This window comes from Ciona robusta, chromosome 5 (assembly GCF_009617815.1).
Source record: "Ciona robusta chromosome 5, ASM961781v2".
Taxonomy (NCBI): domain Eukaryota; kingdom Metazoa; phylum Chordata; class Ascidiacea; order Phlebobranchia; family Cionidae; genus Ciona; species Ciona robusta.
Genome location: NC_143239.1, coordinates 5104758 through 5132430, shown reverse-complemented (window position 1 = coordinate 5132430; position 27673 = coordinate 5104758). Strand labels below are relative to the sequence as shown.

The following is a 27673-nucleotide window of genomic DNA, read 5'->3' as shown; positions in this document are numbered from 1 at the left end:
TGTTTTAATTTAGTTAATCGAAATTTCCATGATGGTTTTTCCGCTTATATGATTTACTTGAGTTGCCTATATAAACGGTATATACGCACTGTTAAAAGACTATAGGCCTACGTATAATGTAAGGAGACTATATACGCATAATTATTGCTTTAAGAGACTATATGCATGTCAGAGCGTCTCAGTATTTTTTATAACTTATTTAAGTGTATTAAAAAACATTGTGTTTTAAAGCAACGCTGTATACTGTGTTTAGTAGTTTTATTATTTTAATTTTGACTTTAATTACAAAAAGATCTTGTTTTCAGAAAAAAATTGTATTTGGGAATCTTATTATTTTTTGGAAAATTAACTATAAAACTCAAAAACTTTGTTCAAAATGAACCGTCACCTCGTCACAAAATCATCCACCTCAAAGAGGGATAGTGCGTCACCTAGGGGCCGACACACTTCTCAAGCTTCCAAGTCTGAAAACTGCATGAGGTCGCTAAACGCCTTCCTTGACCAATGTTTCGTGATTCGATGCTTCGATTTCTGCTGCACTCCAAGCCCGTCTTACACCCAGGATGCGTACACTATGCAAGCGATGATAGGTGAGTCGGTTTCTGTAACTTGCTTATTAAATATTCATCCCGATCTAGAAGGCGTAGTGTTTATAGTATGCCAATTACGGCCACAGCAGACACCGGATAAATTGAACATACGGAATTTTGACAGCATAAATATGATTGAACAAAACATTAAGGATCACGTAATTAGAATATGTACAAGCATGAACTGGGTGACAATTACATTCTAAATGTCAATGTCCTATAGGACGCAGGTACTGATTAAGTTTTCGTTAAACTGATTTATCTTTTTCCTTTTTATTTACCTATCGTTAGATGCATGTCATAGATAGATTTATATTAGGAGAGGTCGTGCGTATGTAAAATCATGTAGTCTACAGTTGCCTATCAGTTTATCAGAGACCCCCAAAAATCGAAAGCGTGTACGAAATCCGTTTTCGTGTCCGATTTAAATCATTTACCGCTCCTTGAAGGATAGCATCGATTGCAAATGGCGCTTGGACAAGGTTATAGCACAAAGTCTTGCATCTTTCATGAGGTAAACCGTGCTAATGACCCCAAATAGTGGTTATGGTGTATACACGTTTACACCCCTTACCCGAACTGATGCGCTGTGCAATATTGTGTGCACCAGCTTCAGTTACTGAAAGGAAATTCCAGTTGCACTTTGCGCATTAATGTTTAATATTATAACATGTTCGGGAAGCTACGTAAAGCCTAGTTTCAGATATTCTGTGACAGTGTGCAAGCCGCAGTATCGACCGGGCGCCAACTGTAACTAGCATTAAACTTTTATGCCCGGTAACAGAACACCCGATTTTTGACGGGTGCGCGTGAATGAACAGAAAGAGAGACAAAAACTTTTTTCAGAGAAAAAAATGTTTCTGTAGAACTTTTCTGATACCGGTACTGTGTAAGTAACAATGCTTTGCAGTGAGTAAGTAGCCAAGAATATACAGTTGTAGAGTGTGAGAATATACAGCTATTTCCCAGAACAAGAACTGTGACAAACGTGGAATTTCGTATTTGTAATTGTTACCCAAAATAGACCTAAAATTGTTCGTGTAAAATTGTATAATAGACAGCAATAGTAAGAGTACATCTTACTAGTAGAGTCAGTCACCAGTAAAGCTAGCGAAGGTTGACTTCCGTTCTCAAGTTCGCCGTCTTCCTCTGCTGACAATTAATTAAAATAGATACGACGTGAATTATTGATGGCAGTGGCACGAACATGCGAGTTTCAATGCGTGAGCCTTGAGCTAAAAAAAAGCCACTAATGGTTCTGACAGTGAACAGCAAACGGCTTTCAACGCGCAGGCTACCGTTTCATCTTTTACTGTTCCTATAATGGACGCATGGCGCCGAGATATAAATTGAACATTGGTAAAACATTCCTCGTGGTTTGATGAAAGGTGGCACGGTGTTTTAACGGTAATGAATCTCGGCCGTTTTGCTAATGCACTTCAAAGCAATCAATATCGGTGTAGGGGCAGTTATTTAAATTATTTACCGTTTGGTGGCGTAATGATGTTCATATAGTAGGGTGGGGTAAAATGGGACATGTTTTCATATTTTTCTCGTCCCATTTAATGGGAAGCAAAAAATATTTACAGAATTATATAACCGTAGCCTCGTGACTGTAAAAGAGCGTTGTTATTTACTCAAAACACGATCAGGAAATAAGGGTTTTAGATACTAAAGGTATTCCATCATACTCCACAGAACTATACCAATATGGGTATCTAGACACGCGTTCGTCAATGTTAATTGACATATACGCATTCTGCTGTACTTGTGTTGTGTATTGGGATGCTCGAAAAATATTTCGTCGTTCAGTTGTTATGTTACCTGTGTATGACGCACGCCCGGGGGTCAGGCTTCGTTTGGGTGTTACGCTATTTCGTATCTGTTTACCACAGAATGTAATCACCGTGAAAGTCCTTTGGGAGTTTAGTAAGGTCGAATAGTAGGAGAGCGACCTCTGGAACCTTGATAATTCTCACGGGGTAACTTTCGGCTGCGAAACCACCAGTGTCGGTGTGATTACACCAATCGGCGATATTAAATTCTCGCGATGAATTTAAACATTACGGGGTCAAATGGAGGGCGATGACTTTGTGTATTAGATCTTGGTTGGTTATATATATATGTATTAACTCTAAGCGTCAATTTCATTTAAACCCGCCAAGGCAAAGCCGGCATTAGTTGGGATATATCTAATCAATACTGAATAGAACCCGTACCTACTTCTTTGCCTGATAGCGCTGAACCTTATTTGAACGCACGCTACCTCCAGATGGAATATTTAAATATAGTTCAACTGTATACAGGAATACAAGATAGGGAACTGCCAGCTTCATCGATCTACATAAGAGACAGCCAGTCACAGAAAGCGTTGGCATTGATCCACGTTGCCACTATTGTTTATGCCTATTGTCGAATGCAACAGTTATACCGTTCTGGTCTCTTACAGTGAAAAACAATGTAGACTAATGTATTTTTAATGAGCGATGGCAGATTGGCGTGTTTACACGGCTTAATGAAAGCGCGGGCGAGATCTCACGCGTCGTATGAGGTATATATGGTGTTATTAGGTTCGCGTTAATCTAGAAAAAATAGTTCGTGGCCCCCTCGTCGCCGTCCACACGTCAAAGCAATCAATATAATCGGCGTATTTTATTCGACGCATTATTACTGCATTCTTTTTAGAACAGATGAATAACAGAGCTGGCGACAGACAGTACAGGAACACCTGTACTAAAATAATGAATTGCGAGTACCGTTTAATAAAGTCAATGTAAACAGAATATGGATATCTTAGTTTTAGGTTGTAGGATAACAAAGACCGAAGGTATTTTGGATTACCTAGTTGTTTAACAAAAATAGTTTGGTTATACTTTTAAATAAATAAATTCTCGGTTTATTCCTTAGTCTGAATACTGATCTATTTTAGACTTTGGCGGTTGGGGAAAGATTGGACACATTTTCATTCGATTTTCTCGTTCCATTTAGTAGTAAACAAAAAACATTTAATTGAAAAAATATAAAACCGTATTCTCACGACTCCTATAGACCGATGTTAATAGTTAAACATGATCTTATGTGCTAAAGCTTTCCCATCTTCCCTCATCCTACTATATAAAGTGACATTAAAACATACGCTGTATATATGAAGCGTGGGAAGTTATTCTAAAAGCCGCAATAACGAAGAAACAGGCCATAAGTATGCGCGGTTGAGGAAGTGCTACCTTATCAACTGTACATAACAATGTTAGACCTCGCAAAAAAAGGCTTTTCGTGTCTTGCCGGTTTAGCCTCCAGGACCAGATTAGCATCGCCAATTGCGTTCTGCCGAAATTACTCAGCCACAAGCGAGGCTTAGCTATAACGTTGGTAGATATTAGGTTTTGAGGCATGTAACATATTAGATACAGCGGTTTACGTTGTTTTGTGAGCTTAATGTACTGAGTTGCAATATTGGGTAGAGGAAATTGCTTGTAAGGTTTGTGACCTTATGTTATGAGTAGTTTATTGTTGCTTCCCTTACTAACGAATGTTATTATGTTATATTTGTAAAGGGTTTCCCACCGCCTTAGAGTGGGACTGTAAACTGTTCATAAGATTGCATTGCGTAGTTTGGAAAGCTAGTTTTGTTAAAATGACCAACAGATATCAGCTGTACGCGCTTGATTATCGGAAAGCTGTTTCCCTGCCGAACAGTGGGACTTCGACCACAGATGCTGAGAATCTGTTTAACGAACTTGATGTGAGGGGAAAAGCTGTAAGACATGATAGCAACGAATCATCAGCTTTGTTGGTGAAGGGAAATGGAGATTATGAAAAGTTGGTCTCAAATACACTTTCTCCGGCGCGGAGGAGCGTCAGTCTTCAACCAGAAGGCATGGAAGTTGAAATCTGGAGTCCTCCGCAACCTCCGAACGGGAATAGCAAAATCCCATCCGGGAAGCTTCTCAGAAAAAGTAGCGACGAGAAGAAGCAAGGATTCGTCTCAATTTCCCCCGATCCCGAAACGATGTCCGAGGACATGCAATCCGTGGCGGAATCGAAACCGGAAGGTTGCGGAAAAGCACGGAATGCGTGGAAACAGCGTTTAGTGCAATTTCTAGGCCGTTTATCTGGTGGTGTGCTGTCGTACTTGGAAGGAAAGAAAGAGGGTAAGTGTGCTGTGTTTCATGTTGCTTTGTCAAACCACAATCCTGCAATAATCATTTGAATGAATGTAACTTGCACTATATGCTCGCGTGGCCCGAAAACGACAGTCGTCATATGATTTGTGTTCGTACACTATTTCACTTGAAACACGTGTCAGGTAGTACAAGGCATCGTGATACTCTAAGCTTAAGAGGTCTGCTATATATTGTTCAAAAAGCAATTTAAATTTATTAGTCGCCGTAAAAACTTAACTATCAGTCTTAAAAGTGCGGTTCCGCGTTCCCCGAAAAGTGAACTTTAAAGCTGTATAAACAATACAATTCAGCGCATACTCAATTCCTTACAAATATATAGGTATACCATACAAAAGTCCGACAAATAATCTAGATTCCAAACTCTCTTTCCCATACCTGGCCGTTTAATTGTATTTTATCTACCCGTTGGGCATAAGGGTAACTAGAATCAGTTGTGTAATGTTACATCAAGTGCGACGTGCGATACCCCAGGGACAGTAGTGCAGCTCCCATGCAATCAATCTGCCTGAAACACTCTAATTTTCTAAGCTAATTCACCAGCCTAACGAATCCAATTACATGGCACTGCTAAGCGTCGCTAATTAACTAGTCTGCAGAATTAGAAAAGTTAGTCTCCGAAAATTTAATCCAAAAACTATCAAATTGGAATTTAGCTGCAAGTAGTAATTACAATTGTCAATAATGGCATAGAATCATCTTGGAATTACCAATACTCTGCATATTTTAAAGCCAAGGTTAATTTGGACTCTTGGTAATCAATATTGAATACACGTCGCCGGAACGTTCTTGTTGGCTTTGCCGTATAACCAGAAATACAGTATTTGTGAATAAATGAACGTAATTTAATTATATCGAGCGACGGGACAACGACAGTGATGAAAACATATCTGTAATATTGTTATTTTAATTTGACAGTATTTTTTGTAAAGTAACGGACCACACAACAATTGCCGTTAACTATCTTTTCCAAGGACACAAGTGCGCACAATAGTAGCACAACCGAGACTCAAACCCATACCTTCTGGGCTAGAGGCATAGGCAGGCTAAACACGGTTCCACTGTGGCGTACATTTGTGACGTCATGACGACATTTCGTTGTTTCAACTGTTCGTTTGTGAAGGCAGATGTATTTTGATTACGGCTGAATAGAAAGCTCTGTCGTGTGTAGCGGCTTGTTTGTTAAGGTCGATTGATAAAAAACAGTTGGTCTAATGTCGCAACCGTGTGAGGCCTATACACAGTGTTTATTTTTCTGCATACTGCGTTTTTAAGCTACATTGTCTTATAGTTTGTTAGTATGAAATGCATGTATGAATGTATAACTGAGTTATATAACCGGACGGAGTAATGACAGTCGTAAAAACACAAGTGTTCTCTTTATGCACCTCGTGTCTGTTTACGAGTAACCACGTGTGTAACTTTGTGGATGATTGTTTTTATTGCTGATAATTTAGACAACCCATTAACGACCATTGGGTTGGAGCAATTGCCGTTACGTGAGTAACCACTGTGCCATAGCGTACTCGGAAACTTTAAGCGCGAACATACTTTTTTGCGTTGATTTTGCTTTTACTAAACTTAAGTTTGGTGTTTGTTTAATAATGTATATATGACAAAAATAAAACATGTGAACTTTGAGCAGTGCATGTGCTCGTCGGCTCAGTACACCACGCCGTTAAGCGGATTTAAATTTAGATTGCGTATGCACGTGGTGGCGCGCTTAAACAAATCAACAGAATCCGATGTTCGCGAAAAGTTAAACTTAAAGATGCTATATTTGCTTATGTACTATCGCTTCTATACCAAATATGTGTGTTACTGTATTTGTAAACTTTTCCCGTTAGTTGTAGGTTTGTCAGTATATCACATCATGGCATATGAAGATTTATGTACTTAATTACAGTAACGTGGGGTAGGATTGGTAGCGTTAAGCACAATATACCCTATTTCCTAAGTGTGATTTACCAAGTTGTCATTCTAGCGTTTTGACATGATTCTAATTGAGCATAGGTTAATACTTTTATACATTTTAAACGCTTTGTCCAAAGTCACAATTCATGCATTTCATTTTGACAATAAAACATAACATTTTCTATTGCGTCCATATGGGCAACGGTATACCCTTGTTCGTTATAAAGTGGTATGCATTTATAAGTAGAATGAAGTGCGTCGTTTTTACGGTTAACACCTATAGCCGTTATTTTCCTACCCTACAGAATATTGTTGCACGGCACATTAAAGTATAAATTCCATGGTGGCATACTTCTTCTATCATTTACCCGAACATAGACATCATAAAGCAACACACTGTATAGGATTGCGGGTTCATTGCGTCAGCGTCTTTAGACTTTGCATATATACAAAGACTTCTATTTAATAATTAATTTGAATTAGCTCGCGAGGTAGCGTAGATACACGCGCCTCGTCCACATATATGCCTTTGTAAAGTTAATTCGAATGTTTGGCCGAATATCAAGTTAAAAATCGTGCACTTAGTGAAAAGTTTATGTTCAGGGCGTAATGACGTCATCGCGGTGAACCACACGTCATAAGGGCGTATCAAATGTCATCGGGTCAAGGGTATCGTTATGTGCAAATAAACGTGTAGATAGATAAGGCGTGTAATTGGGAAAATGCACAAGATAGATTACAACTGCACGTATGCGAGTTACCACAAACACTTATATATGCACGCATAGAGGAGAATGGGTATAACGGTACGTAGTTTGTGGTAGAATGGGGTAAGATGGTTCAGGTTTTCGTTGTCTTTTATTGTCCAATTTGGTAGTAAACAATGAATACTACGTTGTTAATTCTTAAAACACGATTAGGAAATGGGAAATTATGTGTTAACCGTATCCATCTTACTGGACAGTATTATACTCACAATTAATGCCTGTATCTTTCGTGGGTGGAATGTGATATCGTTTGCAACACTCTGTAGTATATAATATGAAACCGTATCGTGCTTATTGTCTTCTCCTGTAATTTTCTGCTGTGCCGTTGTCAATAAAGTAGAGGCTTGCGTAACACTGCACTGGAGATTTGATTAAAACGAGTTGACGTTTTTCACGGCGGAAAATAACTTCTGTCGCTGCAATAACGGTTAAGTGTCAGGACGGGCAAGTTTCAACAATGGTATTGATTTTCTTCAAAGCGTATTTCGATGATGCAGTTGGGTCTAATATACACTGGGACAAGTCAAGCGCATGCGATTTCGTCGGATCGTTTGGTTGGATTGAAAATCTCTCTTCTGGAATTTGGGGGAAAATGAAGTTATCCATTTTCGAAATTTTCTTTGTCGTGGATCATTAATTTACAGTCAGTGAGTCATAGATATGCCAAACAGGTGTCTGTCGCGTGGAAATGTTAAAACCACGTTTCTGTACGGTTCAACGAACGACTGAGACATCATTTGTTGGGTTTAATTTTTGGACCAAGTTTTCAACGTGGTGACCAATGAAGCGTGCATTCTAAACATGCTGTTGGGAAAACGTCACTACAGAACTAGCGAGCGCTGTCCTAGCTCGGCACATTCGCGGCTGGAGGGAAAAAACGCAGATTCGAGTATTTGGCAACGACCAACCCAAGACGTGTATGAGCCGAAGGTGAAATACGAGCAAAAGCAACGCCGGGGAATTTTGAAAGTCTTTCTGTGTAGCACGATTATCGCAGCATAGCAGTTTGGACCCAAAATTTCCACTTTGTGTAGTTGTGCCTTGGACAGTGCAGACGTTTGAACTTTTGCAGCAAGATATATAGAACTTCCTACGAACATTGCTTAAACGAATTACATCTGCTGAACTAAGCCTTAAGGATATTTAGACTCTATTAAACAAGCGACAAACAAAAGGGCTAGCCATAGAAAGTATACACAGGGATCTTGTGCGAATAGAATTTCGTGAAAGAAGCTAAAACAACAAAGCTATGAAGTTTACTGGGGATCTGCAAGGCTTTGAAATGGTGGTGACGTTTCTTGGCCTTCTGCTGTTGTTCAGACTCTTCGGCAGATACGGGATTGCGAGATCAAAAGGTTTGATTTGTTTTTCCATAAAACGCATCCCAATTTTACTTTTTCGTGTTGTTTTCAAGGAGTACAAATTTAAATTAATAACATGCTCAGTCAGCAATCGAATTCAAACGCAGTTTTGCCTTTGCGTTCCTCCTATCAAAACGTGTGGTCATCTTTTAAACGCAAAAGCTTCACATATAGTTCATTGGCCAACCCATGCTCTTCTGAGACGTGTTTTCTGCGTGTATTTACCACAAGCTGATTATACGCGACCTCATAGCCCGTCTATCCAATTGAGCGTTCCACGTAACATGATTCTGCCGAACGAATTTAATTATCAAAATACCATTAAGATGAATTTATGTATGGCTTATATGCTTACCTGTTACACGCCATTCCCTCGGGTCGACACGGTTCAGAAATACGATATTAACACATAAAGTAGGGTAAGATGGAACATGCTTTTATTCTTTTTTTCGTCAAATTTGGTCGTAAACAGAGAATATTTATAGAATTATGTAACCATAGCCTCGCGACGCTAAAAGACCGTTGTTAATTGCGGTTAGAACACGACCACGCATATAGGATTTAGGTGCTAATAAAAGGTATCCCATCTTACCTCACGGTACCTTATACTTGTTTGGCTTTGGAAAGCGAGACAAAATCCGATATGACGAATGTACAGCTTATAGGCTTACCTGTTACTCACAACTCGTCCTGATAGACACGGTTCAGAAGTACGTGTATTCACATATGTACTTGTTTGGCGACATCAAATGAGTGATTTCATTTGTATGGTGCATTGAAAAAAATCAGCGCTATCAAAAAAATTAACTTTGAGTTGAAATATTATGTTTTAAGAAACTCAAAATTGTACATGTAACTAATCATATATATATATGTACATATATATATATATATATATATATATAACGGAATAACGGATAGTTTTGCCAATTTTAAACCAGCACCTCTTTTTCCTTGTGGTATATTGTTCTGACCACATATTCATACTGTCCTGTAATATCTGCGTTCTATATACCCTCGTTATATGCATAACTCTTGAGATATTTTAGTTTACTTTTAATAAAAATAAATCAAATAAGCATTTCAATGTCTAACTCTGTGTTATAAAACCATCTCCTCACGACTCTAAAAGACCGTTGTTAATTGTTTAAAATACGATTGGTATATTTAGATATTATGTGCTAAAGGTTTCCCATCTTCTTTCACCCTAAATACTATAAAGCTTTTCTGTATTATTCCCAAGGCTGCTATACAGTTTTTACGTTTAACTTATGACAGCATTTTAAGTCGAACGACTGGGTTTTCCCGACAGGTAATTTAATACATTACTTAAGCTATATTATGCTCTTTGTTCAAGTTCGTCACGTTTGGTTGTTGTAATGCGATACCAGCAGTAATATTTGCTTTGCATTCCTGTACCTCTCTGTCAGTATATTTGAAAGGTTTAGCGGAACACAAACACCACAAACTCAGCATGGTGCTGCGTGTCAGTGACTTTTATTTGATGTACAGTACAAAGGGTGTGAAGGTTTAACGCATTTTCAAGCACAACTTCAGTTTGTTTTGAAATAAAGTGACGTTATTTGGAAAACAAGGCGTTTTAACCTATTGCCATGTTCGGTATATTTGCGAGTTCGCGCCTTTCGATTCGTGTCAATGGTTTTCTATCGTAGTTTACAAGCTACCGTATATAGGTATGTCGTGTGTATCACGACTATATTTTCGTCCTTGTTTTGTCATAAGTTGCATGAAAACTTAGGGTACGATATTTTAAACTGTTGTCATATTTATGACAAAATTGCAAGAGTCTATGCTGGTTGCCTGTTTCAGTTTACTTTTATCTATTTTTATATTGAAAGACAACGAATTACGGATTAAAATTTTGTTATTTGTGCAACGGAGGCCATACAGTTCCGCTTATTTCCTTTTTTGCCACCGGTTCACCAGAATAAGGATTAGATATTACAGGAGATTATGCCGGACGGCCTGGAGTCTTATACACAAACGTTCAACAAATTTGAGCCCTCCTTAAATATTAATGTCGGGGGACCTGGTTTACGGAGTACTGCGAAAAACCGATTAATGTGTTTTACCCATAATAGTCTATAATATAAGATGCAGTACTGTGGGGGAAGATGAGATATCTTTACTATTTAGCACATAATATTCCAATAATCCAATCGTGTTTTAAATAATTAACAACGGTCTAGGGAAGTCGTGAGAATGCGGTTTTATAATTCTTTGAATGCTCTTTGTTTACTACCAAATGGGACGAGAAAATAGAACAAACGATGTCCCAACTCCCCCCACCTTATAGAGTATCAAACGTATTGATATTATATACAACAATACATGGCTTCTAGCTGTCTGTAATTCACTTATACGGAAGAAATGTCAATGCCAATCGATAAATGTATCTATAAGCCTGTCCATTTAGTGTGTCGATTCCCACAAAATATTGCCGCATCCGAAACCAGAAAATCTATTTATGCGTTTTGGTTTGTGTGCTGTCTTTATTAGATTAATAGTAGAATAAGTCACATCAGTTTCAAGCATTTGACTACTTTAGAATAGGTAATTTATCACTTTGTGAAGCACTTTTAGTGGCTGTTAATTTTCTAGCAAACCATTAGTAAAGTTATAATTAAGTTGAATCGATAATCTTTAAGTGTCTTGCCGAAAACGATTACTCCGACCGGCACATTCATATATAGTAGGGTGGGGGAAGATGGGACAAATTTAGCACATAATATCCAGATATCCTGATCGTGTAAACAATGAACAACGGTCCATGAGAGTCATGAGGACATAGTTTCCTATTTCTTTGAATGTTCTTTGTTCACTACTAAATGGAACGAGAAAATAGAGTTAAAAAATGTCCCATCTTCCCCCATCCTACTGTATATACAGTTGGAACTTCGAGTCGCCCTTTCTTAAGTATAAAAAACAAAAACTGTCGATTTCTCTGTGAATTTAACGCTTTCTTTGTCTATTTCAATTACTATTATACAACATAACATTTATTTTCGCATGGCCAATTTTTTAACGGGAGTTTAAACGATATTTTACGCAATTTGCGCGATATTTTTAAGTTTTGTTTTTTAAAACTATGGTAGTACTTTGAGTTTACATTTGAGAATTTATGTACAAATTTTGATTTTCCGATGGTCTATATATGTCTCTTTAACGTGTTTAGATTAAATTGCTTATAAATTTATAATTGTCACATGTATGACAGATTATAACCCAATCAACCGCAAAACGTAAGTTATCTTTTTGACCAAGAAAGTATGTAGCTCTCGCTTAATTTTGGTCGATTCGGCCACTAAAATATTTATGCTACGAGGCGATCGAACTATGTTTTCCAAGTTGCCGAATTATGCCAAGCGCCGATAACCGGACATTCTAATTGAATAAATGCACCCCCGTTTTGACCTACTTCAAAATGAGTTGTTCGCAATAAATTTAAATTGAATTTGAACGAAAAGTTCAAAATGTAAAATTGTTTTTAGTTTTTACCAGTTTGGCGCTCCTTGGTTATAACATTGCCCTGTGAGAAAGCATTAAACATGTGTATTTCAGTGTCATTTCCTAAATACAGTTCCAATGCCGGTTTCATAGAATCTATGTATGTTTTTTTAAAAAACTTATATGCAGTTTAACAGCGCCCTCGCTCGGTGGTAGTATTGCATTCTCTTTACCGGCAGAATTCGCTGTTGAAAGATTACTTTCACAGCGAAAAACCGTAGCAGGTTTAGAACAGTAGTACCACACGCATACATGCATGCAAACAAACATACATACGTACATGCTTCCATTAGCAGAGTTAATTAAGCAAGTGTGTTTTGGGTTATTTAGGGTCAAATTTGCGCGAAGGAGTTACCTGCTGACGAATATACTGCTAACTGAATGAGCCAATTATTTAAAATATTTTCTACTGAGTTTTTTTTATATATTGGAAAAATGTAGTTATCATTTTGTAAACTTCCATGCATTTTTTTTATTTTAAACGAGTTCCATAGTAGGCTGGGGGAAGATGGGACACATTTTCATTCTATTTTCTCGTTCCATTTAGTAGTAAACAAAAACCATTTAAAGAATTATAAAACTAAACCGTAGTTGAATGTTAAAAACACGATCAGGATGCTTGGATATTATGTGCTAAAGGTATCCCATCTTTCCCATCCCACTATATACAATTAGATTATTTAAATTCGCGATCAACATAGTACTGCACTGTATATGCGAAAACATTTCATGCGCATGAATGAATGAATGAATGAAATTTATTCTCTCGCATTGTTTTGTTCGGTAAATGAACTACCACTTGATCTAGTTTAACGTCACGCGGGGTCGAGGTCTTTTAATTCTTTTTTCTCTTTAGCGGTCGTAGCGGCCGATTTAAAGTTTAAAATATTCATTCTTGTTAATGCACCGAGACACCGGACATGTATTATTTATTTAGTGACACTGAATTAAAAGAAAACGGAACCGACGTTGAGCGTAGGGAAGGCTTCCAACTGCTGATCGATACCTTAAGGGTAATGGGGCTTAATTACTGGTGGCCGCACCGGTTACTTTACGAAGTTGTGACTAATAAAATGTTTAAATTTATTCCGTTGCGGTTAATTCCCGCAGACTTGTTTCAACTTTTGCCCTTGCGCTGATTGAGTTAAAATGTTTCAGTATAAGTTTTCAAAGCAGTTTTACTGTGTAATAGGCTAGGGAGAGATAATGGGACACCTTTTATCTCATTTTCTCGTCATATTTGGTAGTAAACTAAAAACATTCAAAGAATTTTAAAACCGTATACTCACGATCGACCCACAGTTTCTGTGTTTATGATTTTAATATGTAAGCTATATCTCCATGCAGACGTATATATATATACGGGCGTACGATGTGTGCGTAGTTTTATTAGCCTATTAACTTTAAATGTACTTAAAATAGTAATCTCATTACGGAAATAGCCCCATATATTGAAAAATTATGGTCTCGAAATAACAAAAATATTAGAATATCGATTAAGAAAACTTTCCAGCAATTTCTTGACCTTTCTGGAAATTCGTCATTAGAAATTCCCATATGCAAATCAAAAGCAAACTTTAAAGTAACGATCGTTTTGACTCCCGACCCCTTTATTGCCACACAAAGCAATTAGTAAAGTACCACTGCGCATACCCACGAGACCAATAGCAAACGTTAATTTCTATTCCCTGAACGGTAACAGTTCCATTTTACAAGAGAAGTCAAGCATACCCGTTATTTAAATGTTCATCGATTCTCTTAGCGCAGTTTTTCTTGTGTGGTGACCGTTGGTTCTTGAGTCCAGAACACCCAACAACAATTTACGTCTCACAGCATCAGCATGTAACGTTTGCGTTAGCCGTTACTCAAATATGTATAGCCATGCAGAGGAACCGCATGTATTGGTTTATGTCAGTGAAGAGTTAAAACTGGGTATATGGTACATCTACCCCTATTTTTACTGTATAGGGCATTTGTATTAATGTCAGAAGAATTAGGCTTAAGTGCGAATGATTTTGGAAATAGAACATTACGGACAGAATCTGGGATTTGGGATCGACCGTCCATTTGCCCAACAGTCACTTACAAATCCCTTATTTGCTCAGATGGTTGATAACATGGCTTACTATGCTCTCTAGTACAGCACGGTAGAGTAAGCCATGCTGAAAAATATAGGCGGATTAAAAGGCACGCCACCAGTAAGGTTTATGAATATAAAAGGCAAACTACTCAAATAAAGTCGTTCAGCCATGCGCAGTGGATAGAAACAGTTATTGATCTCCGAACAGGATTGTCAAACGTAGCTTCATCACTCCTCGTTTATTTTTCTATGTTTCCCATTGGTTTCAATAGGAGGTTAATTAGAAGTCGCAGCCACAGTGTATCAGCGGTACCTCCTATTATTGTAGATTTTAAATTACTTCGTGCACGAGTGGATATGTGCGCCAGTAACGCAAGTACAATGTAGAACAATATTTAGTTTAAGTATAGTGCCTATAAAAGTATTTTTGGTGTTCATTATTTTACTGTTTTGGCAGTTGTTTTAGCGGTTTATACTACAGTATAAAATTAGTCGAAGGCAGATGTATAATATATATTAGCAGATATATATAGATACAGCTGCAGCATTTATTAAACATTAATAGTAAATCTATGTTTAGAAAAGTTTATTGATTAGGACCTGCTAAAAAGGCAAATTATTTATTCGTTAAAATATAAGGTAGTCCAGTAAAAGATTCATTTAGAAAAAAATAGAAGAATTCATTTAGAAGCAAAGACATTACAAGTTGAAGTTTGTTTCGTGCCGCAACACTTATAGTATATAGTAGGGTGGGGGAAGATGGGACACCTTTTCATTCTATTTTCTCGTACATTTAGGTAGTAAACGAAGAACATTTAAAGAATTATAAAACCGTATATCCTTACGACTTTCACGGACCGTTGTTGATTCTTTAAAACACGATCAGGTTATTTGGAAATTATGTGTTAAAGGTGTCCCATCTTCCCCACCCCACTATATATATAGATATTTACTTAAACAGGTAAAATGTTAAACCTGTATTCTTAAATTAGATTAGATAATTAGATCTATTGGTTAGGTTGTTTATGCGAGAAACGAGTTTATCGACCGAAAAAACAACAGATTAAGAACTCCCTTTAACCCACACTAAAATTCCTGTGGCTTTTGTAGTTTACCGATCTCAGGTTTTGTCTTTGTCGTGTTCAGATTTTGCTAAGCCTCGAAAATCCCTGATATATAGGGTTTTTCTGTTTTGTTTTGTTTTTTGTTCATCGATTCGCTATGGCGTTCGTATTGTTTACAAGACTAAGGCAACGTTTTGGGGCCAGGTTTCGTAAAAATACCCCGATCATATTATCTAAACTTGAATCTGAGGACTCTGAAAAAGGTAAGCCTCGTTTTTATAATTGTAGAAACCTGTACAAATATTGTATCTGTACATACACACTCATTCGTACATTTATGATCTATTCTTATGTTATGTATATGAATAAATGTAACCTACTTTATCTAAGAGATGTCGAAAAATTACAGTCGTTATATTGGGCGTATACGTTACTTTGACGAAAACGCGTTTTATTTTGTTTATACAAAATGCAGAAAGATATGGAACCATTGTATTATGGAAGAGTGTATTTTTGTTGGATTTCTTTGTGTTTTTTTTATTAGACTCGTCCTATCTATATATATGCCAGTTTAAACATTCTTACTGGAAAATTTCCGTTGTACACGTACACGACTCCCATAGACCGTTAGTAATTGTTTAAAACACGATCAGGATATTTGCATATTATGTTCCACAGGTGTCTATCTTCCTCCCCACCCTACTATATATTTAATTTAGTTTCCTTGGGCCTTGTCATGCGGTCATACTAAATGGATGGTTGTGGAATTCCCTGGTCGCCGTTCTACATCACCGGTACATCTAACGGCGAATAGCAGAAAGCCACTTCGTAATTTGATTACCCGCCAGGGAGTTAATAGTGATCGCCATTTGAGATTTAATATGTTTTTGAGACAGCATCCAAGATATTGCGGTTCAAACGAGTGCATTGGTCATTTAATGATCCCAACACTAAAAGTGCTGCATTTTCCTTGCTTAGGTGATGGTTTCCAAAACTATTAAAACATTATCACAAAACGTACAGTTAGATAGGGCGGATTGTTTTTTTTGCGAAGAATCGAACAAGCTATACTCATACGAAAAATGTTCAATTTATCATCTAAATCCAAACACGAATTCAAAATTAATTTATTATTCCTTGGTTAGTGGTCATTTAGGCGCGGTGTTGATTGTACATTAAAACGCTAGTTTGTTCTTTTTATGTTATTTGTCAACAATAGCCAAATTGCGACTCGCGGCATGGACGTATAACTCTTCTGTTCTAGCGACTTTAACACCAAAATTTCTTTGGAGTTTATTTGTTTGTTTTTTTTTATGTGAATTTGTGGCAGGTTAAATTACGATTGGTTCCCTATGGTTCTACCATATATTGTACGATGGGGTAAGATGGGACATGTTTTTATTCTCATTTCTCGTACCATTTGGTAGTAAACAGTTTGCACAATTTTATACTGATATCCTCACGACTCTTAAATAGACTTGTAAATTGTTTAAATGATCAGAAAATATGGGATTTAGGTGCTAACGGTATTCCATCGTCCCAACCCACAGTACTATAAAGTTAGTTCGGTATTTCCTAACGTTTTTATAATGGGTAACTTTGTATGTGCGTATGTTTCGCGCGTTTGTGGCTTTTGGCGTTTCCGACAACTCTCCTTAACGTGCTTACCGTTAAATTGGAAGTAAAAAGTAATTTTTATGTTTTGACGCTATTTAAATGGCTCATAACTTTAAATTACTTTAAGTCAAATACTTTACTGTTCAACGTTGTTAAAAGAGTGAATGTCATTTTACGTTAAAACTCTTGTTAAGAACTGTACACAACTATTAAAACTCTTGTGGTTTGTTGAACCTTGGTACTTTAGCGACCACTAACGGCAACAGTTTACAATGTTACGTTGCGGTAGGGGGCGGTGTTAAGCAATGCTGTAACGCAATGCGGTTGCCAAAAGAAAAGTTTAGCTGGTTACTGAATATCATGTTACAAGCAACGTATTATACATACATACCTTCCTTGTGCAATAATACAGACACTTTCTTTCGAATAAGTTATAGTTTTATTAAACCTAAAAGTTTTGTATAAAAAATATATAATTTTAATGCAATTTTATAGAGTTGCAATTTTGACCTACATTCTTAAATTGTTATATATACAATTACTTACACATTTATATAATCCAAGTATAGGTTCCTTGAACAGTGTGTGTAAAATAAACCCTTTTTATGCAGGATTTTTAAGTACTTTATCAGTCATGTACGACATTTTCCCAATACGTTTCTTATAAGTCGGGCAGTTTTTAAACCGTTAATACATTCTGGTGGTCAACTCATATCACTGGTATTGGTTGTAATGTAGGCTCAAGATTGATCGCGTATGGAAATGGATTACCATTACATAGGGATCAGTTGTCAAAGTTAAAACCTAAAAAGCGAAACACGAATGTTTGGTGAACTATGGGATGAATCAAATGAAGTCTGAGCAGCAACGGTCGATGCAAACAGACAACGAAAGCACATTAACTGCGACGCCCCGAATTTGGATTCGAAATTTATGAATTTTTCATTTACACTACATTGTCGTGGTAAAGACTGCATGCGTGTTTTACATAGATCTGTCATCAGAGCTACATACCGTTGCCAAATATTCGTGGTTTGGACTCAACTGGGAGTTCATTTATTTCGTGCATTACTGCAGTGCGGCCACTAATGCTATAACCACACTCTCGCGTGGGTGAAGGCTATTAATTAATAGCACAAACAAGCTGCTTGTAGCAATTCAAGAGCTTACGCTGTGATTTTAATGATTAATCCTAAGTATTGATTTTCCGAAAAAACAACATTTTTTTGTACTTTCTGTTGTGTACTCCCAATAGCACCAAAAACACAATGCTTTTTGTTTATCCCTTTAAAAGTCGTAGCGAAGATTATGTTATTTAAAGAACGAAGAGAAGGGAATCAATAGTAAACCAACAGTTGTTAAACATGCTATAGATAAAAAGTGTGGAAAAGAGTGTGAATTAAAAAGCTTGTTGCACCCAAAAATCTTATGTCATTAACGCTCCAGGCGTGACTGACGACTGAAGATACTCAGACTTATGAATTAGCTTCATGAATTTTATATGGAAAGTTGGCGTGACTTCCGTAGCGCTTATTACGAAACGTCGACGTTGTGTGATTCATCTTTTTGTCAAGCGCCAAAACATGTTTTGAAATACGCATATAGTATATTATTGCATTGGCTGATGTAACTGCTATAGGGAAGCTCGTAAGACAATAGAAATGTGTAAATAGTATATGGTGGGGTAAGACAGCACGCCTTCTATTTTCTTGTTCTTTTTTTTGCAGTAAACAAAGAACATTTAAATGGTTGTAAAACCGTATTCGCATGACTCCATGGCATATACCGTTGTTTAAATGTTTAAAGCACGATCAGTACATTTGGATAATATGTGCTAAAGGTGTCTCGTCTTCCCCATCACCTTGCTATTTCATTCTGCCTATACTGGATAGGTGTATTCCGAAATCTGGGAATTGCAAAATACCGACTGTGTCTTAAATCCTGCCCTGTCAGAAATTTACATCGTATCACGCGATAAGACCATAAATTATTAAGTTGCTGCAGATTATAGATAAGCGAAAGTGGGCTCGCGATGAAGCAACATCATAGGCAGAGCTTTAATCTAATTTTTATCGTATTACGCCAAGCTTATTCGATCCCAGGGGCACGCTAACGATCGTATTGAAGGCTGTGATGATTATGTCACTTTGCGCCACGCGGCGTGCAAAACACGAAAGAAGCATCAACGTAACATTACGTCAAATCCAGGTCATCTGGGAAAAAAGCGCCGGCCTTTTTTTGGGCGACTTCGACTCGAGCCAATTTTCACCATACTGCTACCTATATTAAATCATTCCATAATTGAGTTATGTAGGGTGAGGTGCGCTGAGGGACCGAGTCAGTTTCAGCAGGGCGCAGGTGAAACAGGATACGCGGTTTTGGTTGGGTCAGTCTAATCGTCTACGGTGACGAAAAACAAACAATTGGTTTTTATTTAACTCCACGCTTACTCCAATATTTTGATAAAGGAGAAATTTCAAAAAGTTGTCGGGAAGAATAAGGGATATAATTGACTTTTATTTGATCGGTCTAAACATGCCGGGGTGTATAAATATTTTATTATTCGCTTGCCGTTTTAAATTCTTATTCTTGAGCAGTTCGTAGCCAATTTTCAATGGAAATCGAATTACTCTCTTTTGCCCAGTTTATATTTTGTTTACGGCGCAAAGCACTCCAAATTTCTACACCGGTCCTTTTTCGCTTATCCAGGGCGGTAGTGGGGTTTATGAATTTGGTAGATTGGCAGGGAGCCTGGCGTTACATTGACCGCAAGCTCGCCTTCAAGTTTGCGGGAGGGAAAATAAAAATAGGCCGGAATACCCGGATTTCGACAGAAAGTCGATTGCCCTTCTTGTTTGTTTGCGTGGCTTACTGTATGCTGCACGGAGAGAGGAAAGCAGTCGGGGACGGAAAAGTAAACTAGAACGAGTTTAGTTGTTTTGTAAGCAGTTAAAAGTGACGCGGGTTTATCAGGCAATTACCCCTCACTTTAAATTGTCACTCTTAATGTGGGGTTACGACGCTTTAATGACGCGTGCGGATTATCTGGCGTAGGGAGACAGCTATTACGCAACCAGCAGTAGAGCACAAAGCCGCCTATCCAGACTTAACAAGGTTCAATTACGCTTGCGCTGAATCATTATGAATGGTCCCAGGTGGCTTAGGGTTTTGATCGCTAGCAAACTGTAGCCAGCAGCAGCTTTATTCAATGTAGTGGAGTTATCTATATCTCTATGCTTTCTGGTTGGCATCAGTTCGCAGTTTCATTTGTACGGTGCTGTTTAGATTTACGAGACGTCGCCGCACACGTAGAGCAGCTTTCAGCGTTTTGCGGCGTCATTACGTAACGGTTTGGCGCTTGGCGGAGGTAAATGTCTCTCGCTATCTTAACCATGGTGACAGAGAGAGAGAATGTTTGGGAGACAGAGAAGATCGGAATAGCGATTATGTGCGCTGGTGTGGTCATGGTTGTGTTTAATAGAATTCACAAGTATCTGCCCTTTCTCAAATGCTGGACGAAAGGTGATGTTTTAGTCTTCTAAAAAGCCATGTTACCCAGTATATTTCAGTTATGTTTGGTTTCTGTATTTATTTTACTTATTTTACAAAAATGTAGAAGAATTGTACTGTTGGAGCATGCCAATAAATACATATAGACATATGATGCTTTAGTAGCAGGATCTATTTATAAGCTTAGTCTGCGGGGAAATGATCTTTGGCCGGATGTTAGGGGCAGATAACAGGAAGAATTCGTTTGTCACTGTCATAGATATGGATCGAATAATTCGCTTTATTCCGGTGGTTCCGTCACAGCGGTTTTCCAAGTCGCCTTTAATCTTAACCTAAGAAGTGTGGCGTGGTGTGTGATACAGATTAATGACGTGAATTTTAAACCAGTGTTTCCGATTTTTTTAACACAACATATTAATTATTGTACAGATTAATGACTAATATTTCAAGACCAGTGTTTCCGTAAAATTCTATCCCAAACCCAAAATCTTATAACAGAGGATGATGACTTCCATTTTTTAACCCAAAACCTAATTAAAAATACTAACCACCTACATTTCAAGACAGTGTTTCTCGTAAAATTGTCTAAACCAATACATCATAGCAGATGCTGATGGAGCAGAAATCGAGCGGCAAACACTGCGATATATGCCGGAAAGCATTGAAAGATTAATGGCCCTCACAAATTTCGATAGAAGAGAGCTTAAGACGCTGTACAGAAACTTCAAAAACGTAAGAAACTCATGTTATATTTTCAATGTGTACATAAGACCTCCATGTACATTGTTGGCAACAAAGCACGCGCTACATGTAAGGCCACTTAAGCCAAAAGAAACAGGCAATTACCGAACCCGAGCTCGCTTTATAATTCATGAATGTTTTAGAATTGATGTTCACGCTGCCAGATTTCCTCGTAAACACTGTCGCGTGTCGTACATTACCTGTCAGTGCTGATGTTCTTGTTTAGATTCGACACAGAGTGTTACAAGAATGGCCAAATGGAAAATTTGATAAAATCACGTCTAATATGGTTTCTATCGAATGAATCTTACTATAATTAAATCCTCGAAGTGACCGAACGCACACTTGTCCATTCCAATCTTGCCTTGAAATCTGATTTTTTTGATTTACCAAAAACTGGTCAATTCTTTTTTAAAGGTTTTTTTTTTTAGGTTTTTAAAAAATATATAAGTTAACATTTGTTTGGAAATAAACGCCTATATATTTTTACAAAAAAACTCTTTGCACTAGCATGGTTGTCATAATTGTTCGGTATATATGATTAGATATGTTGAGTTGTAACTTAAGTTGGTATCTGTAAATGCAGCAGAACAGTAGAACTAACATGCTGGAAAATTCAAAACATAGGCGTCTACAGGGGAAAATCGGCGGAATAGTCTCTTGGTTTGTTTATTTACCTCAAATCCGGGATTTAAGTATCAAAGTATGGCAATTCTACGTGCATGAAGTCCTGTGGCGCAACACGCCATGGGAACTGAGATTTAGGCAAGAATTGGCCTATTCTACTTGATGTAGAACTGTCCAGTGTATATTTAAGACCTTTGAGATGTTGAATATATTAAACCAGTGCAGTGGTGACTTATTATTGACGATAGTAAATAAATTGTAGGCGCATAAAACACTGATTTTCCTGTAGGATTTAATACTAACATGCGACACGATTTATATCTTCAACGTTTCGGTTAAAAATATATCCTCTTGAAATTTCTATGTCGTGATCAAACTTGTGTGTTTTATATACTAAATAAAAATAAAAACGTTTATATTGTTTTCCTTCATTTTTACAGGAGTGCCCGAACGGCGTTGTGAACGAAGAAACCTTCAAATCAATCTACTGTCAATTCTTTCCCAACGGAGGTAAGACCAGTGTTCACATTTTCACTCTTACACAAGAGGCGTGTACGCTTACAAACCATTATACGAACTAAACGTACCAATGTAATTTAAAAACGTGATCAAAATCCAATTTCTTGCGTCATCAGAATAAAAGCTGGCTAGAGGAGGCGTACAATTAGATGGTGTGGCTATTACAGCGTGTCATAATCAAATTACAACTCCAGTCGAACCGCGTTCCCTTCAAATAGATATTGATTGTAACTTAAAGACGAACCGTACTTCTGAAGAGTATGCGATTCTCCGTTTCACCTTAACTTACAAAGCCAAGGACATTGTAAATCGCCTGCTTTATTATTTATAACCCATCGCCCCATAAAGCTGCGGGAAATCGGATCATTTAAAGCTGATAGGGTATATAATGTTTTTAATTTTAAATGATCAAGTGTCTGGCGTTTAATTAAACATAAGATCTTTCACGACAATGCAGCATGCACCTAAACCTATCTGAACTTTAAACAAAAACACTGAACTTAACATATATAGTATATAGGCTCGGGTAAGAATATTAATTCTACGTTTCATCGTCTCATTTTGTGGTAAATAAAGAATATTTAAAGAATTATAAAACCGTACAATCCGGATATATGGAAAATTATGTTCTAACAAAATTCCCTCTTTCCCCTTTAAAACTGTACATAACCTTTACATGTGTTTTCTGTCGGGTTCTGAACGTTTTCTATATTTCACAGATGCGGACATGTATGCTCATTATGTGTTTCGTGCATTTGATCACTCGGAAGAAGGTCATGTCAATTTCGAGGTAAATATACTTTTTAAAAAGTCAGCCCTACATTCCAGCGTTTATATTTAATTCAACCAAGGTCAGAATAACGATTGGTGCGCAGTTGGGCACGATCAATTGTTTTTAGCATTTAACTTGACTTACAGCGCAAAAGGTGTCAGGACCTTTTATTTGGGGTGTACTGGTCCGCCCCCAATTGATCAGGAACGAAAGGTTGACCATTTCTGTCATTCTGTCTCCACGAGAATTATTCTCAGCTTCCAATCGATCTTCGATCACCCGGGGAGCGCGAAAATCTATTTCCTGCTTGTCGGACCCTGTTTTGCGCATGGGGCAGCAGCAGAATACAAGACATATATGAAAACCGCATCAATACGCATTATATATTATACATAAAAGAAACGCGTTATTATATTGATTTTGCGAAGTCAACTCGTAAGTAACAATTATATGAAAGCGAGTACAAGGCTCGTCCTATTTGGTAGTAAACAAAAAGCATTCGAAGAATTTTATTTTAAATCTTATCCTCAAGAATCTCATAGACCGCTGTTAATTGTTTTAAACACAATCAGGATATTAGGATAATATGTGCTAAAGGTATCCGTCTTCCCCCCATCTACTATGTATTATGTGTGTTTTGTTTCAGGAGTTTGCAATCGGTTTATCTTCCCTACTGCGTGGAAGTTTGATCGATAGGTTGCATTGGACGTTCAGATTATATGACATCAACCACGACGGGTATATAACCCGGGAGGTTAGTAAAACCTTTAATTATCTGATCTGTCTTAAGATATGTCTTGACACTATTCATCTTATAATCTATATCTTGCCAGTTTCCAGTGCAAAACATTCTATATATAACAGCATGCCGATAAGGGCCGACTTCCTAATGATTTAACATTTTAAAAAATATATAATTTTTTTATCTTGGGTTTTAAAAATAGGACGTAACAGACTACCAAGAAATTGAGAATACATGTACTAATGTGGGATAATGCGTTTTGAATCTTTTTATCCTCGTGTGCCGCGACGCACAGACAGTCGTTATAACACAGGTGTTTTGTTTCATACACCTTGTGTCAGCTTTCGATTCACCACATAATATGTAACTTGTAATAATGATTAACAATATCCACCAACCTATACAAAATATGGGCTAATGTGTTTTGAATGTAATTTATTTATCCTCGCGTGACGGGACAGCGACAGTAGTTATAGCACAGGTGTTCTGTTTTAAACACCCGGTGTCCGCTTATAAATCACCACGTATGTAACTGTAAAGGGCGATTGTTAACACAACACAATAATACACAGGAAATGCTCAGCATAATAAAGTCAGTATACCAGTTGTTGGGATCGCATGTTAAGCCGTCGCTATCGGATGATAACTACATGGAACATACGGACAGGATATTTAACAAACTAGATCTTAATGGAGATGGTTTAGTTACGATGGAAGAGTTCTGTGAGACGTGCACCAAGGTAGGGGCATATAGGCGTGTTTTGTATTATATTACTATGGGGTACTACGGGACACTTTAAAACACAATGTTCCCAATATCCTGCTCGGGTTTTAAACAATTAACAACGGTCTATGGGAGTCGTGAGGATACAGTTTTATAATTCTTTTAATGGTATTTGTTTACTACCAAGTAGGACGAAAAATATAGAATGAAAGGTGTCCCATCTTTTCCGACTCTACTATATAACATGGAAAAAATTACACTGTTCATATGAAATAAATCCACAAGCGACCTGGGTTTGGGGTGATGGGCAAAATCTGACTTAAACCTCATAGCTTCGACAAGGACCTCACCACATAAAATAGAAAAAAGCATATTCTGTCTTAGTACCACGGCTTGTTATCTATCCTATTGTTTATTGAATAAAAGCTTCTTATAGTTGTCCATGTGCGTCCTATATATTTAGCATTATTTAAGGCTCTATACTATGTCGGCATTTTCAAATTATTTTCAAAGTGCAAATTTTAACATTATGCCCACAGAAATTCAAAATACGTAAATATATATATTTAACGACGGCTCCAAGAGCCCTGCGCCTACAAAAGATGCCACGACGGCGTTCAATTTAAAATCCACTGTTTTAATGAAAATCGTAGGGCAAAATGCTAAACGGGTCGAAGTTGCCTGAAACGACTCTGTAAGCAAAATCGTTAAAGACGCCTGGAGAAAATCCATAGCTATATTTAGAGTCCGTAGTCAATGTTTTTGGACTTGGCTTGTTTTCCATAAAACTGCGCACCGACGTCATGTTACGTTTTGGCCTCTTTCGTCATTGTTAAGTCCCTCATAAAACCCACATAGCCATTTTATTGGCGAAAACAAAACCTAAATGCCCAATTAAATTACTTAACAGACCATCTCGTCTAACGTAACGCTCCTATAAAGTACTGGATACCGTTAGCACACAATATCCATATTTCCTAAGCGTGTTGTGAACAATTAACAACGCTAGTTTAGAGTCCTAAGGATACGGTTATACAATTGTGTGAATATAATAGGATTGGGGAAGATGGGATACCTTTAGCTCAGAATACCCAAATATCCTGTTCGTGGTTAAACGACTAACAACGAGTCGTGAAGATGCGGTTTTATATTTCTTTAAACGTTCCTTGTTTACAACCAAATGGAATAGACGATACAATAAAAAGTGTCCCGTCTTTCCCACCCTACTATATCAAATTTTCACCATCGAAGGGTACGAAAAACAGAGTGTACCATCTTACCCTAACCTACTGTATACCACGTTGAGCAAATATATCTCCGCGTGGCGGATGAATATTTCATGAGCTGGAAAACATCGGCGTTGATCGACCGTGCTACAACAGACACGTTTGTATTCCCGTTCGTTTACCCTTTAGCATATAATATCCAAATATCCTGATTTCAAATAAATAGCAGCGTTTTATGGGGGTCGTGAGAATGCGTTTTTTTTTTATTTATCTTTGTTTACTACCAAATGAGACAAGAAAGTAGAATGAAAACATGTCTTATATTCTCCCACCCTACTAAATATATTTTGGGGATTTTCTTGTCTAGTTCTGGATTCGATTAAAACTGCCAACGGCCAACACCTACTTATTAGTCCTGTTTTTACAAAGGACCACCTGTTTTAACTTATAATAACAACGCAAGCCAATGGAAGATTACAGCCAATATAAGAGGCCTACATGTTCATTATTAATAATTGGGACCAACGCAGCGAATTTTAATTACAAACTATAGGTTTAAACACGGACACAGTGGTCGTGCTGCAACTGTCATATCGACATTTCCGTTCCTGACATAACAAAGCTAGCTTGCGCTCCATTATTTATAAGCAAAGCATGTAATTAAGGGGTTGGTATTCGTTTCTCCTATACTGAACACAACATGTTTATAATGGAAAGATAAATTTAAATTGTATCCTGGCTAAATGCAGCTTTTGAATTGAATTAAATGATTATACGGTGGTTTTGGTGGCGTTATATATAGATCCAACAAGGGTATACAATCTATTTGCGCTAACGCCATCATCACACATTATATATATATGCTCGAGTTGTTTGTATATGAAGGCTACACTCAACCGCTGTCTGGCTTAACCCCGCACTTAAAGCCAACAAACTGTCTTATTTTCAGCAACGCCAGTTTTATAGCTTCGTTTTTTCGAAATCCTCACGTAGTGTAAAAGATATAATAGTAGCCTATAGGTCGTATCCTTACGACTCCGATTGATCGTTGTTAATTAATAAAAACACGATCAGGATATTGGTATAATGTAATACCAAAGGTGTACCGTCTTCCCCTACCCTAATATATGTGGTTTTTATTCTAACAAAGCTGTATTTGCAGGACGAATCTATTGTACGATCAATGAGCATATTCGACCACGCGTTATAGCTCCATCAAGGCGGCGTTTCTGGCGTTCTTCCATAGACATTGCGCAGAAGAGCGAATACGCCAAAGCTCAGAGAAACTCATGGAGAATATTTCTCCTTGCAAAAGCGGGATGAACACACGGAGATTTTTCCTCTGTGGTATTTAGGTCCCAGTATATACCTGGCCACCGTGATTTTCTCTCCAAGCTTTACCAGAATTGGTGATTTTTACAATGTGCAATATCTTTACCCCGCCGTATATTTACTTGTGATTGTTTTGGAATGATGCGATTGAAGCAGCACACTCTTATAAACGCATTGGAAAAAGTCCAATTTTCCATACTTTTGTATACAATGCTTCTGACAAAGATCAGTTTACAAAACACTGCGTTTAGTCGCCGTCGTTGCTATTTTTAATATGGCAACGGATTTGTATTTGCACTTTATGTTTCTTTGCTCCTTCGCGAATTTGTACAACATTCGGCAAAGATTCTGTTGAATAAACAAAATAAGAAAATAGGA

The 27673-nt window shown here is 37.4% G+C and overlaps 1 protein-coding gene across 10 annotated transcripts; it reads left to right on the top strand.

The window, feature by feature from the left end:
• Nucleotides 1-296: 296 nt before the first annotated feature.
• On the top strand, nt 297-27673 carry LOC149735881 (calsenilin-like). 10 transcript variants are annotated; one of them, XM_089879247.1, is made up of 7 exons: nt 297-590; nt 21220-21344; nt 22421-22490; nt 23219-23289; nt 23918-24025; nt 24586-24753; nt 27126-27673. In XM_089879247.1, exons 1-7 carry the CDS (start codon nt 377-379, stop codon nt 27171-27173), a joined length of 804 nt encoding a protein of 267 aa, XP_089735373.1. In that variant the 5' UTR covers nt 297-376; the 3' UTR covers nt 27174-27673. The 10 variants fall into 10 exon arrangements, with proteins under 10 accessions (XP_089735373.1, XP_089735372.1, XP_089735370.1 ...); XM_089879246.1 differs by having other exon boundaries at nt 21217-21344; XM_089879244.1 differs by lacking the exon at nt 297-590 and adding an exon at nt 3969-4741 and having other exon boundaries at nt 21217-21344.

Excerpts from the sequence above, each read along its gene's own strand:
- LOC149735881 (XM_089879244.1), top strand. The coding sequence starts at position 4,120 with ATGTTATTATGTTATATTTGTAAAGGGTTTCCCACCGCCTTAGAGTGG. Across the intron at positions 24,026-24,585 it reads ACGGGTATATAACCCGGGAG|GAAATGCTCAGCATAATAAA; the intron begins GTTAGTAAAACC and ends AATAATACACAG. Across the intron at positions 24,754-27,125 it reads TCTGTGAGACGTGCACCAAG|GACGAATCTATTGTACGATC; the intron begins GTAGGGGCATAT and ends CTGTATTTGCAG.